Source organism: Amblyraja radiata, chromosome 9, assembly GCF_010909765.2.
Source record: "Amblyraja radiata isolate CabotCenter1 chromosome 9, sAmbRad1.1.pri, whole genome shotgun sequence".
Taxonomy (NCBI): Eukaryota; Metazoa; Chordata; class Chondrichthyes; order Rajiformes; family Rajidae; genus Amblyraja; species Amblyraja radiata.
Window position 1 is genome coordinate 13,046,317 of NC_045964.1, and position 13,050 is coordinate 13,059,366.

The window sequence follows — 13,050 nt, forward strand, 5'->3', positions numbered from 1 at the left end:
TGAGGAAACTCATTCTTTCCTTCTGCTTCATCAGAACTGATCATTTCCACCTTTCATAATTGTAACTCGGTTGTTCATTTGCTGAATAGTCCGGCCTGCTGGGAACATCCCAAAACTCCATTAGAGACGCATTGTAGAGATAAATAAGGGTAATCGATCTTAACTTCTATTTCACTGTCGCGTTATGTCACTTGGTCTCGCTGTATCATAAATATAGTTTTTTTCCTGCATTTATTCCCCCACCCACCTTCTCTAGCAAATAAAACCAACGTGTTTTCTCGCTTTCCCGTTCGGAAGCAGCCCCCTAAACCCGGCACGGATTCTGTTTCTCTTTCCATTGGCGTTGACTGTTCCGCTGAGTAACTCCGACATTCTATTTTATTTCAGATTTCTAGCATCTTAATTTTGATTTTCCTCTCATTTCTGTCCCAATATGTGACCCAGTCCTCGAATCTCTCGTCTGCCGGCACGCCATCGTGATATCTGCACCGTCATTCTCCCTCTCAAAATATTCTATATTTCAATGAAATCAGCCCTCAATCTTCTAATATCCAGTCCGGAGATGCGGGCACCAGCCATGCTCTTCTCTAAATTAGTAGCACAGTGCACATGAACATAAAAAAGATAACAGCATGAATAAGCCACCTGACCCGCTCAACCTTGTGAACATGGTTGAACTACCCCGGGCCTCAACTCCATCTCAGTGGCAATTCCCTATCCCTCAATTGATCGATCTTAAAAAAAAATCTACCATAACTTTAATTACTGCCAATGATCTAGCCTCCACAATTCCATGGGGCAGAGAATTCCAGCGATTCTTCATCCCCTGCCAGAATAATGTTCTTAGGATAAAGGGAACCGTTTTCATCAGACACGAGGGAACTACCAGTGCGCTACGTTCTGGCCCCGATCCGAATCGCCACCTATCCATGTCTTCCAGGGATGTTACATGACCCGCTGGATTATTCCAGGATCTCGTGGTTTACGCTGGGAATGTGTTCCCTTGCGTTATTTTGAGCTGTAGTGGATGTAGCAGTGCAGGGTTAAAGGTTGAAACTAAAATGCCATTTGGAAATTTGTCATTACATAATACTTTTAAAAAATATTATATCGAAGGACTTGCCTCACAATAAACACGTAAATACAGAACTTGGGGGGATGTCAGTCAAGGTATTTCGATATCTCATCCATTTTCTATAAAAGAAAAATTCCAAGTTAAGTTGTAACTAGTGTGTTCCAACTAAAAGAGAGCGAACAACGAGATACAACTTCTTCAACATTGGAAATAAAAACATGAATATGTTAGGTTATTTTCGGAGATTAACTTCCTGCAGCTCCAATATATGATTATGATAGAAAAGTGTTATTAAAATCTGATAGGTTAATGTTACTATAATTACCAATGTGCTCAGCATACGAGTACGTCACTCAGCTATAACTGGTGGATTTACGTGGATACTTTGTAAAGTACATGTAACATTTATAACACGACCAGGCTAGGAACCCGTTCTGAATTATTTCACTTGCCATTTGTATCTTTTTTATCACAGTAGACACAATGTGTTTTTTCCGCAAGCCCCAATATGCAGCACAGTGGTTTAAGAAATACATTCGACGCATCTCTGCTTCAGAGTAACTCTACCAGACTTGTAGTTCTCAATGTGGTAGAAACTTATATCCAAGACCGGAGTCATCCTGCCTGTGGATCAGCTAGTCAACTGAAAACCAAAGAGGATGAACAGCTCTGAGGATACTACCCCCTCGTGGGAAAAGGAAGAGAAGCAATATGAATTCAGTGGACACCCTTTAAAGATCACGACGTTCAAAGGAGCGTATCTCGGCGTCTCTGGTTTTGTCTGGGAACCCGTAAGTCTAGCAGCCTGTAACAAATGCACTGTGTGCAATCCCTTCCACAGACGTATTTTAACAACACTCGGACCTCGGTAGTTGCATAACCTATCTCCGCCGCCCTCCCCAAATGTTTCGCGGTTAAAATGCTATTCGCAACCCTCAATTTATCCTTTCTGCAGGAACCGGACCTGAGCTGAGTGGTACCTTAAAAAAAATATCCCCCGTGGATCTTAGCAAGGAAAGGGAGCGCATTATAGCTGCACTGCTGTGTTTCATCAAATGGATCTTCGCCATCCATATTCTTCTCTCAATTCACATCCAACATGTCAACGCGCTCTGTCCATTAACACACATTTCACTTCGTAATTCCGCGCCACAGTGCCCTTAATCCTTACTTCCATGCCCATGTCGGGGTCACAAAAGCCGGGAATCGTTATCCGCCCTTTCACCCTCCTGTCACCCGAGGCGGAGGAGAGTATTTGTAGATGGGGATTGGTTGGTTCTGCGGTCGAGGAAGGAACGGGGGGCTTTAAGCCCCTCCTGATTGGGGATGGAGGTGTAGAGTGACTGGACATCCATGGTGAAGATGAGAGAATGCAGACCTGGAAAACAGAAGTCATGGAGGAAACTAAGAGCGTGAGAGGTGTCTTGGACATAGGTAGGGAAGGATTTGACCAAGGAGGATAGGATGTAGTCGAGGTATGTGGAAATATGTTCGGTGGGACAAGAACAAGCAGAAACAATGGGTGTGCCAGCACAGTCAGGTTTGTGGATTTTGGGGAGAAGGTAAAATCGGGCCGTGCGGGGCTGGGGAACGATGAGGTTGGAGGCTTGGGAGGGCCGGGAGCCTGAAGAGATGAAGCCGTGATGGTGTTTGAGATAATGGCCTCGTGCTTATCTGTGGGGGTCCTGATCCAAGGATAGGTAGGAGGAGGTGTCTGAGTGTTGGCGCCTGGCCACAACGGCAGAAATCAACGCGCCAGACTACCACGGCACCTCCCTTGTCGGCGGTTTGATCACCCAGTTGGGGTTGTTGCAGAGTGAGTGGAGGACTGTACGCTGGGGGGGGGGGGGGGGGGGGGGGGGGTTAGAGTGAGAAAGGAGAGTGGAGAAGTTGAGGTGGTTGATGTCCCTCCGGCAGTTTAAAATAAAACGGTCAAGAGCAGATAGATGGCCAAGAGGAGGGGGTCCGTTGGAGACGGGAGAAGGGGTCCTCACTAGGGGGTGAGGACTATTTCACTTGGGTAGTTTGCACCCCAACTGTATGAACGTTGACTTCTCTAACTTCAGATAGCCCTTGCTTTCTCTCTCCATCCCCTCCCCTTCCCAGTTCTCCCACTAGTCTTATTTCTCCGCCTACATTCTTTCCTTGTCCCGCCCCCTCCCCTGACATCAGTCTGAAGAAGGGTCTCGACCCGAAACGTCGCCAATTCATTCTCTCCATAGATGCTGCCTCGCCCATTGAGTTACTCCAGCATGTTGTGTCCACCTTGAGATTATCTTCACTTGATTATCCTAATTAAACCTGCATTTACCACCACTAGGACCACTTCATAAGGACCACGCTCATAACCCATATGAAAGGCAATGTGCACAGGATTATATTTACGCGACTCCATACCAGTTGATTGGGGCCCCACTAACCATCCTATTCTCCTTTGTGCTTTTTGAACGTAAACGGATTACAATTAACGCGACTGTGTTGTTTTGTTTTTCAGGGACTCGTACTCTGTCGTTATTTCGAAGATGAAAAGATTAATTTTACAGGGAAGAAGATGATTGAGCTGGGGTCCGGAACTGGGATCGTGGGCATTTTAGCCGCACTGCTGGGTAAGTTAATTCATGCCACAGTTTCACTCCAAGATAGAGATGATATCGGGAACAATGTACTTCGATTTGAATAAGGAAAAGCCCATAGTGTCTACAAAGTTACAGGTCCGCTTAGATCTCCAACATACATTTCCCTTATGTGTTGTGCTGTCAGCGAGTCTACTTCTGTAAAGAAAGTGGCTGCACTCGTGGCGTGGTTTTTATCCATATTCCGAGATATAAATGTCAATTTCTGAGTGTGCGCTTCCGTTTCATACCCTGTGCACGGTTTTATACACAAACGGTATAACCATATAACCATATAACAATTACAGCACGGAAACAGGTCATCTCGACCCTTCTAGTCCGTGCCGAACACGTATTCTCCCCATACCTGCGCTCAGACCATAACCCTCCATTCCTTTCCCGTCCATATAACTATCCAATTTATTTTTAAATGATAAAAACGAACCTGCCTCCACCACCTTCACTGGAAGCTCATTCCACACAGCCACCACTCTCTGAGTAATGAAGTTCCCCCTCATGTTACCCCTAAACTTCAGTCCCTTAATTCTCAAGTCATGTCCCCTTGTTTGAATCTTCCCTACTCTCAGTGGGAAAAGCTTATCCACGTCAACTCTGTCTATCCCTCTCATCATTTTAAAGACCTCTATCAAGTCCCCCCTTAACCTTCTGCGCTCCAAAGAATAAAGCCCTAACTTGTTCAACCTTTCTCTGTAACTTAGTTGCTGAAACCCAGGCAACATTCTAGTAAATCTCCTCTGTACTCTCTCTATTTTGTTGACATCCTTCCTATAATTAGGCGACCAAAATTGTACACCATACTCCAGAATTGGCCTCACCAATGCCTTGTACAATTTTAACATTACATCCCAACTTCTATACTCAATGCTCTGATTTATAAAGGCCAGCACACCAAAAGCTTTCTTTGCCACCCTATCTACATGAGATTCCACTTTCAGGGAACTGTGCACAGTTATTCCCAGATCCCTCTGTTCACCTGCATTCTTCAATTCCCTACCATTTACCATGTACGTCCTATTTTGATTTGTCCTGCCAAGATGTAGCACCTCACGCTTATCAGCATTAAACTCCATCTGCCATCTTTCAGCCCACTCTTCCAACTGGCATAAATCTCTCTGTAGACTTTGAAAATCTACTTCATTATCCACAACCCCACCTATCTTAGTATCATCTGCATACTTACTAATCCAATTTACCACACCATCATCCAGATCATTGATGTACACGACAAACAACAGTGGACCCAACACAGATCCCTGTGGCACCCCACTAGTCACTGGCCTCCAACCTGACAAACAACCATCCACCATTACTCTCTGGCATCTCCCATTCAGCCACTGTTGAATCCATCTTGCTACTCCACCATTAATACCCAACCATTGAACCTTCTTAACCAACCTTCCATGAGGAACCTTGTCAAAGGCCTTACTGAAGTCCATATATACAACATCCACTGCTTTACCCTCATCAATTTCCCGAGTAACCTGTTCAAAAAATTCAAGAAGATTAGTCAAACATGACCTTCCAGGCACAAATCCATGTTGACTGTTCCTAATCAGACCCTGTTTATCCAGATGCTTATACATATTATCTCTAAGTATCCTTTCCATTAATTTGCCCACCACTGACGTCAAACTAACAGGTCTATAATTGCTAGGTTTACTCTTAGACCCCTTTTTAAACAATGGAACAACATGCGCAGTACGCCAATCCTCCGGCACTATTCCCGTTTCTAATGACATTTGAAATATCTCTGTCATAGCCCCTGCTATTTCTACACTAACTTCCCTCAATGTCCTAGGGAATAGCCTGTCCGGACCTGGAGACTTATCCACTTTTATATTTCTCAAAAGTGTCAGTACTTCCTCTTCTTTGATCCTCATAGTTTCCATAGCTACTCTATTTGTTTCCCTTACCTCACATAATTCAATATCCTTCTCCTTGGTGAATACCGAAGAAAAGAAATTGTTCAATATCTCCCCCATCTCTTTTGGCTCTGCAGATAGCTGTCCACTCTGACTCTAATGGACCAACTTTATCCCTCGTTATCCTTTTGCTACTAATATAGCTGTAGAACCCCTTTGGATTTACTTTCACCTTACTTGCCAAAGCAACCTCATATCTTCTTTTAGCTTTTCTAATTTCTTTCTTAAGATTCTTTTTACATTCTTTATACTCCTCAAGCACCTCATTTACTCCATGCTGCCTATAATTATTGTAGATCACCCTCTTTTTCCGAACCAAGTGTCCAATTTCCCTTGAAAACCATGGCTCTTTCCAATTTTTACTATTTCCTTTCAACCGAACAGGGACATAAAGACTCTGTACTCTTAAAATTTCACCTTTAAATGTATTCCATTTCTCTTCCACATCTTTCCCATAAAACAAATTGTCCCAATTTACTCCTTTTAAATCCTTTCGCATCTCCTCAAAGTTAGCCTTTCTCCAATCAAATAACTCAACCCTAGGTCCAGTTCAGACCCTCTCCATAATTATATTGAAACTAATGGTATTGTGATCACTGGTCCCGAACTGTTCCCCAACGCATACCTCTGCCACCTGACCCGTCTCATTTCCTAACAGGAGGTCCAGCACCGCCCCTTCTCTAGTAGGTACTTCTATGTATTGCTGCAAAAAACTATCCTGCACACATTTTACAAACTCCAACCCATCCAGCCCATTTACATAATGTGTTTCCCAGTCCATGTGTGGAAAATTGAAACCTCCCACAATCACTACCTTGTGCTTACTACTAATATCTGCAATCTCCTTACATATTTGCTCTTCCAATTCTCGCTCCCCATTTGGCGGTCTATAATACACCCCTATAAGTGTTGCTACCCCTTTCCCACTTCTCAGTTCCACCCAAATAGCCTCATAGTTTCCATAGCTACTCTACTTGTTTCCCTTACCTTACCTAGACGAGCCCTCTAATCTATCCTGCCAAAGCACTGCTGTAATATCTTCCCTGATAAGCAATGCAAGACCTCCACCTCTTGCCCCTCCAATTCTATCACACCTGAAGCAACGAAATCCTGGAATATTTAGTTTCCAATCACAGCCCTCCTGCAACCATGTTTCACTGATCGCCACAACATCATACTTCCAGGTGTCAATCCAGGCTCTAAGTTCATCCACCTTTCTTACAATGCTCCTAGCATTAAAATATACACATTTAAGAAACCCACCCTCTCTTATTCTCTGTTTATTGTCTTTTTCTTCTCTCTCCCCTACATTTTGGGTCAGAGTGCTACCATTCTCTGCCTCCTGCCTCACACACTGACTGCTAGCTTTCCCAATTTGAGTCCCTCCACCCAACCATACTAGTTTAAAGTCTCCCCAGTAGCCTTTGCAAATCTCCCCGCCAGGATATTGGTCCCCCTCGAGTTCAAGTGCAACCCGTCCTTTTTGTACAGGTCGCACCTTCCCCAAAAGAGGTCCCAATGAGCCAGAAACCTGAATCCATACCCACTGCACCAGTCCCTCGTCCACTCATTTATCCTCCACCTCGCTCCATTCCTACTCTCACTGTCGCGTGGCACAGGCAGTAATCCTGAGATTGTTACCTTTGCAGTCCTTCTCCTTAACTCTCTACCTAACTCCCTAAATTCTTCTTTCAGGACCTCTTCTCTTTTTTTACCTATGTCGTTGGTACCTATATGTACCACAACCTCAGGCTCCTCTCCCTCCCATTTCAGGATTTCTTGGACCCGTTTAGACACATATATTAAATGAGCAAATGCAAGCAGCAAACACAATGAGAAGAATAATTTTAAAAACATCTCTTGTCGTATACATGATCTACTGTGTGCATAGACAATACATTTTTGCAACTAGCACGACAGCAATCAAGGTGATTACTGGAAGATTTGTTTAAGCTCACGAAAATTGTGATCTTCTTACTTCTGCAACATACATCAGGAATGACCCACGGAGCATTACATTTATAATATTTAATAATATTTAGATTTATGTAAATTCAGTTACTTTAGTTTAAAGATACTGCGAGGAAACAGACCCTTCGGACCAGCGATCCCAGTACACCAGCACAATCCTACACACTAGGGAGAATTTACAATTTTTTACCAAAGCCCAATTAACCTACAAACATGTACGTCCATGGTGTGTGGGAGGAAACCAGAGCACCCGGGGAAACCCCACGCGGTCCCGGCGAGAACGTACACACTTCGTAACTCCGTACCTGAAGTCAGGATCGAACTCGGGTCTCTGGCGCTGTAAGACAGCAGCTCTATCGCTACGCCACCGTACCACTGCATAGGCTGAGCAACCACCATATATATCTCACCAACCCAGTCACAAACCACAGCTCCACGTCCTTGTCTGATTGAAACCTACCGCATGGAAACAGGCTCTCCGGCACACCGAGTCCAGGCCGACCATGCCATTCACATCAGTTGTATGCTATCGCACTTTCGCAAACACCCCCTACATATTCGGGACAATTTACAGAGACTAATTAACCTACAAACCCGCGCGTATTTGGGATATAAGAAGAAACCGCAGCACTCGGACGAAATCCACGCGGTCACAGGGAGAACATGCAAACTCCATACACACAACATCCGATGTCAGGGTCGTACCCTGGTCTCTGACGCTGTGAGGCAGAAACTCAAATAGCTCAATGAGATACCCCAAAGCGCAGTCTGTAGAACATGCCAACTGGATTGACGAATAGTATGAGGGATCTTCCTAAATAATTGCTTAAATGTTCTAAAAACAATTAACTATTTCAGTCATCGTGAAGTTATTTACTTCTTGCTTGGTGAAGAATCACGGTTGCCAATCATACCGTTCTGTACCCTATAAATCTTGAGCCCCCTCCATCATCAGCAATAAGACTTTTTTCCATATTCTCAACCAGCTTCCTTTACAAATATGCACCCATATCTCGCCGTTCTTGTACACCGTTTAGTTCTACCGGCTTGTTTGTATTGAAATCGCTACGTTGAGATTACCACTTTCCACTCTTCCCACCAAAATGCAACCTTCACCTATCTCAGCAGTAAATTGAGTCTGAAGAAGGGTTTCGGCCCGAAACGTTGCCTATTTCCTTCGCTCCATAGATGCTGCTGCACCCGCTGAGTTTCTCCAGCATTTTTGTGTACCTTCGATTTTCCAGCATCTGCAGTTCCTTCTTAAACGCTCAGCAGTAAATTTCATCTGTTTCCCATTTTCCCCTTCCACCAGCCTGTCTATATCTTATTGAAATTCGGTAACTACACCCTTACATCTCACCAAGCCTTCAGGGTTCGTGTAGGAAAGAACTGCAGATGCTGGTTTAAATCGAAGGTAGACACAGAATGCTGGAATAACTCAACGGGACAGGCAGCATCTCTGGAGAGAAGGAATGGGTGAGGTTTCGGGTCGAGACCCTTCTTCAGATTGATGTCAGGGGAGTGGAGCGACATTCTAACTGTCCCGCGCATTCATACTGGAATCAAACGATGACCGCTGTTTGATGTTTTCCTTCCTCAGGCGGTGATGTCACCCTGACGGACAGACCATACGTTTTGAAACAAATAGAATACAACGTATCTGCAAACATCCCACCCAGCTCAAGGCACCGCTCCAAAATCAGTGCTCTTGCATGGGGCACTGATCAGAACAACTATCCATCCGACTTCGATTTCATTCTGGGATCGGACATTGTGTACAACCCTGCCCATTTTGTAGATCTTTTGCAAACACTTCAGCACCTTTGCAACGAGCAAACTATAGTTTACATGTGTTCTAACATGACAGCCAGAGATGGAGCCACCAACTTCCACCAAGAAATGCTGCCGGGGCAGTTTAATTGCGAGTTAATTCACATAAGCGGGAACAATAACATTTACAAATTGACCAAAAAAAAAGAACGCCCTGAGGCGGTATGAGATCATTTCAGATAGAGGGATGGGCAAACAGCTTACCAGCAATATTGAAGCTAGATATAAAAAGGGAAAATGCTGGTAACGATCGATGGGTCGGTCATCTTTTTGAGGAAAGAGAAACAGAGTTTATGTACATTTTCCCACGGATGCTGCCCGATCTCATGAGCGTTTCCAGAATTTTCTCTTTTTATTTTACATTTACCGTATCTGCTATTCTTTGCTAACATTTGGGGTGGGTCATCGAAATGAAAACTATGTAACTATGTCCATTATTATTCTTCAATTCCGCCCCGGGTTGGCCGTAATCTGACGTTTCATAGCGGGGCTTTACATTAATTTGCGTTCTATACAGATAAGCTTCCTTTAAAATACACCATTCTTTGATTCAATAAGAGCAAGTGAGTTACGTTTCAGTGTCAAGCAAATGCTCACGTCTACAAAGACACAATTTAAATTATCTCTCAGTCCCTCCCCCACTCTAGTCGTTGTACTAGTATCACTGACGTCCTGTTGAGTTTCACTGTCTGCTTAACTCGTTATCACCTAGCCCACAGCCAACAAGGGACCATTGTGGGCTCCACCGTTCCTTGATCATCGTTACTTTTTTGCATATATTTAATTCATTTGTTCTATCTCTCTCTCTATATCGCCGTCTATATCTCTCGTTTCCCTTTCCCCTGACTCTCGGTCCGAAAAAGCCCCTCGACCCGAAACGCCACCTATTTCTTTTCTCCAGAAATGATGCCGGGCCCGCTGAGTTACTCCAGCTTTTTGTGTCAATCTTAAATTCTCACCTTACCCTGTTGCAATATTAATGACACTTCTCACTATGCCATTGACTCAGATTTGCGTCGACAGTTATTTATGCTGCCAAAGCTAAAATATTTAACAAAACTTATGAAGGCCCCGTAGATTAAAAGCACCCGGAACATTTTCACATGGGTTTCAAAATGTTGCAACTGGCCGTTATAACTTAACCCAAATTCATTATTAGACAAGGTGCGGCCACTAGGCGGACCAACTAATCCTCTTTCGCCTTCATCTCTTCCCCCCATCCCGACTTCTACGCTTTCTCCTAATTCTAAACATTAGTCTATTATTTCACTCATTGCAAGATGTGACGATGAAGCTGCTTGTTTGACGAAGCATCTGATAGACCCGGTAGCTTTGTGATTGGAGTTGCAATTGTTTGGTCTAAAATAAATACCGATTACTGCTAATTCCCTGAATTCTGACTACAATATGGTTTGTTATCGAATGCAATGACATAAAGTGTAATTGGGTGCCTCGAATGAATCTGTCCATGTTAACACTGAATACGACAAACGGAAGTTCCCGTTGACTTATTTTTCTATTATACAGTGCATTCAGAAAGTATTCAGACCCCTTCACTTTTTCCACATTTTGTGTTACAACTTTATTCTAAAATTGACTAAATTCATTTTTTATCATCAATCCGCACACAATACCCCATCTAATTAAAAAAGCGAAAACAGGTGTTTAGACATTTTTGCAAAGTAATTCAAAATAAATAACTGAAATATCACATTTACTTAAGTATTCAGACCCTTAACTCAGTACTTTGTTGAAGCGCCTTTGGCAGCGATCACATCCACACGTCTTCTTGGGTATGACGCTACAAGCTTGGCACACCTGTATTTAGGTAATTTCTCCCATTCTTCTCTGCAGATTCTCTCAAGCTCTGTCAGGTTGGATGGGGAGCGTCGATGCACAGCTATTTGCAGGTCCTTCCAGAGATGCCTGGAGATTAAATATCTGCCGGCCTGCTCCTTTCCCTCTATTGTACAAGCACTAGAAGATGCGAGCGATATGTTTCCAAGCAGTGGGTCGTTCTGCCAAAGCTCATTACCACACAAACATCGCCTGCTAAAAGTGGGACGTTATTTATGAACCAATACTGTGTACTAATTCAGTTTTGATTGTTCTGTAGAATATCCGAAATAGCCACAGTCTATTGCTCGTTTGTTATTTGTAAATATTAATTGCGTTGTAATGCAAATAATAAATCTTAAACTGTAGTAGTGCGGACTGGCGTTGCTTGTTTTTGTCTTTGGTTTTGTTTTTGTTTTATTGGCCTGGATCTTTGGATGTGGTCTCAGAGAATAACTAGTGGCGCCTTTGCCTCTTCCCACAAAACCAATGATGCACACTTTTCTCGTTGCTTGCCAGCATTTGTGATTTATTATAACATAGAAAATGATACAAATGCTCAGTCAGCATCTGTGGAAAGAAGAAAAGCTTCATCAGAAGTGTGTGCATTAACGTGTACCTTGATCATCCGAAAGCAGAGCAAAGTGCGCCCATATTATGTGGAAGCCCCACAGTCCTACCGCTGATGGACTGGGAGAAGCATTATTAATTCTAGAGAAATCACTCTTCATCATTGCAGCTGGCGTTTGCACCAGGTAGCTTTTCCAATTAAAGGCACAAAATGCTGGAGTAGCTCAGCGAGTCTGGGGGCATCTCTGGAGAAAAGGAATAGACGACGTCTAATGAAGGGTCTCTTAGTCTCAAGGGGCTCGACCCGAAACGTCGCCTACTCCTTTTCTGTGGTGTTTTGCATTTGGATTAATCCTTTAAAATCTAAAAATTAATTTTGCAGATTTCAGTTGCACCTGCTCCGTCCACTATATATTCTTTCAGTCTAGGGCAGATAAATGAATATAAACATAGTTGAAACAGAACTGTATGACCATCGTAATGTGAACCTTAGTGGAAAATATGTCTAGGCATATTTAACCCCGCGATTTATATGTCTTTCAAATTTACCTGCCGTATGACCAAATTGTATTTTACGCATTTTGGATTAGAGTCTGAAGAAGAGTCTCGACCCGAAACGTCGCCTATTTCCTTCGCTCCGTAGATGCTGCCTCACCGGCTGAGTTTCTCCAGCATTTTTGTCTACCTTGGATTAGAGGGTACTAGTTTTAAGGAAAGGTTGGACAGACTTGCATTGGTTTCTTTCTGGAACCCAGAGGTTGAGGGAAACCTGATAGAAGTATATAAAATGATGGGAGGCATAAATCGGACACACAGAATATTATTTCCTATGGTCGATATGTCAAAGACTAAAGGGCGTAGCTTCATTATGAGATTGACATAGTTTGAAGGAGACATGCGGGCAAGGGGGTACTGGGTGCCTGTAACACATTGCTCAGGGGTGGTGGTGGAAGCAGAGACGATTGTAACGTTGAAGGGGGTTTTATGTAGGCACATGGTAGGCAGGGACTGGAGGAATATGGATTAAGTGCAGGCAGAAGAGATTAATTTAATTTGGTATCATATGCGGCATGAACACTGCACACTGTTCCTGTGCTGATCTATTCAACGTTCTGCGTAATTCAATCTATTACGAGAATTTTCAGTAGTTGCGCACGTAGATATTTAGATTCATATCATTACGGATATACGAGATCATAGTACTCTTTCTGGC

The 13,050-nt window shown here is 43.4% G+C and overlaps 1 protein-coding gene across 1 annotated transcript; it reads left to right on the forward strand.

Moving 5' to 3' along the window:
- Window positions 1-1,734: 1,734 nt before the first annotated feature.
- LOC116977296 (EEF1A lysine methyltransferase 3-like) lies at window positions 1,735-9,599 on the forward strand. Its single transcript, XM_033027794.1, has 3 exons — window positions 1,735-1,866; window positions 3,570-3,681; window positions 9,202-9,599. Exons 1-3 carry the CDS (start codon window positions 1,735-1,737, stop codon window positions 9,597-9,599), a joined length of 642 nt encoding a protein of 213 aa, XP_032883685.1.
- The last annotated feature ends 3,451 nt before the right edge of the window (window positions 9,600-13,050 follow it).

Bases quoted from the DNA above. Each gene is read 5' to 3' on its own strand.
- LOC116977296 (XM_033027794.1), top strand. From the start codon at position 1,735: ATGAACAGCTCTGAGGATACTACCCCCTCGTGGGAAAAGGAAGAGAAG. The intron at 1,867-3,569 runs GTAAGTCTAGCA...TTTGTTTTTCAG, and splicing joins CTGGTTTTGTCTGGGAACCC to GGACTCGTACTCTGTCGTTA. The intron at 3,682-9,201 runs GTAAGTTAATTC...TTCCTTCCTCAG, and splicing joins CATTTTAGCCGCACTGCTGG to GCGGTGATGTCACCCTGACG.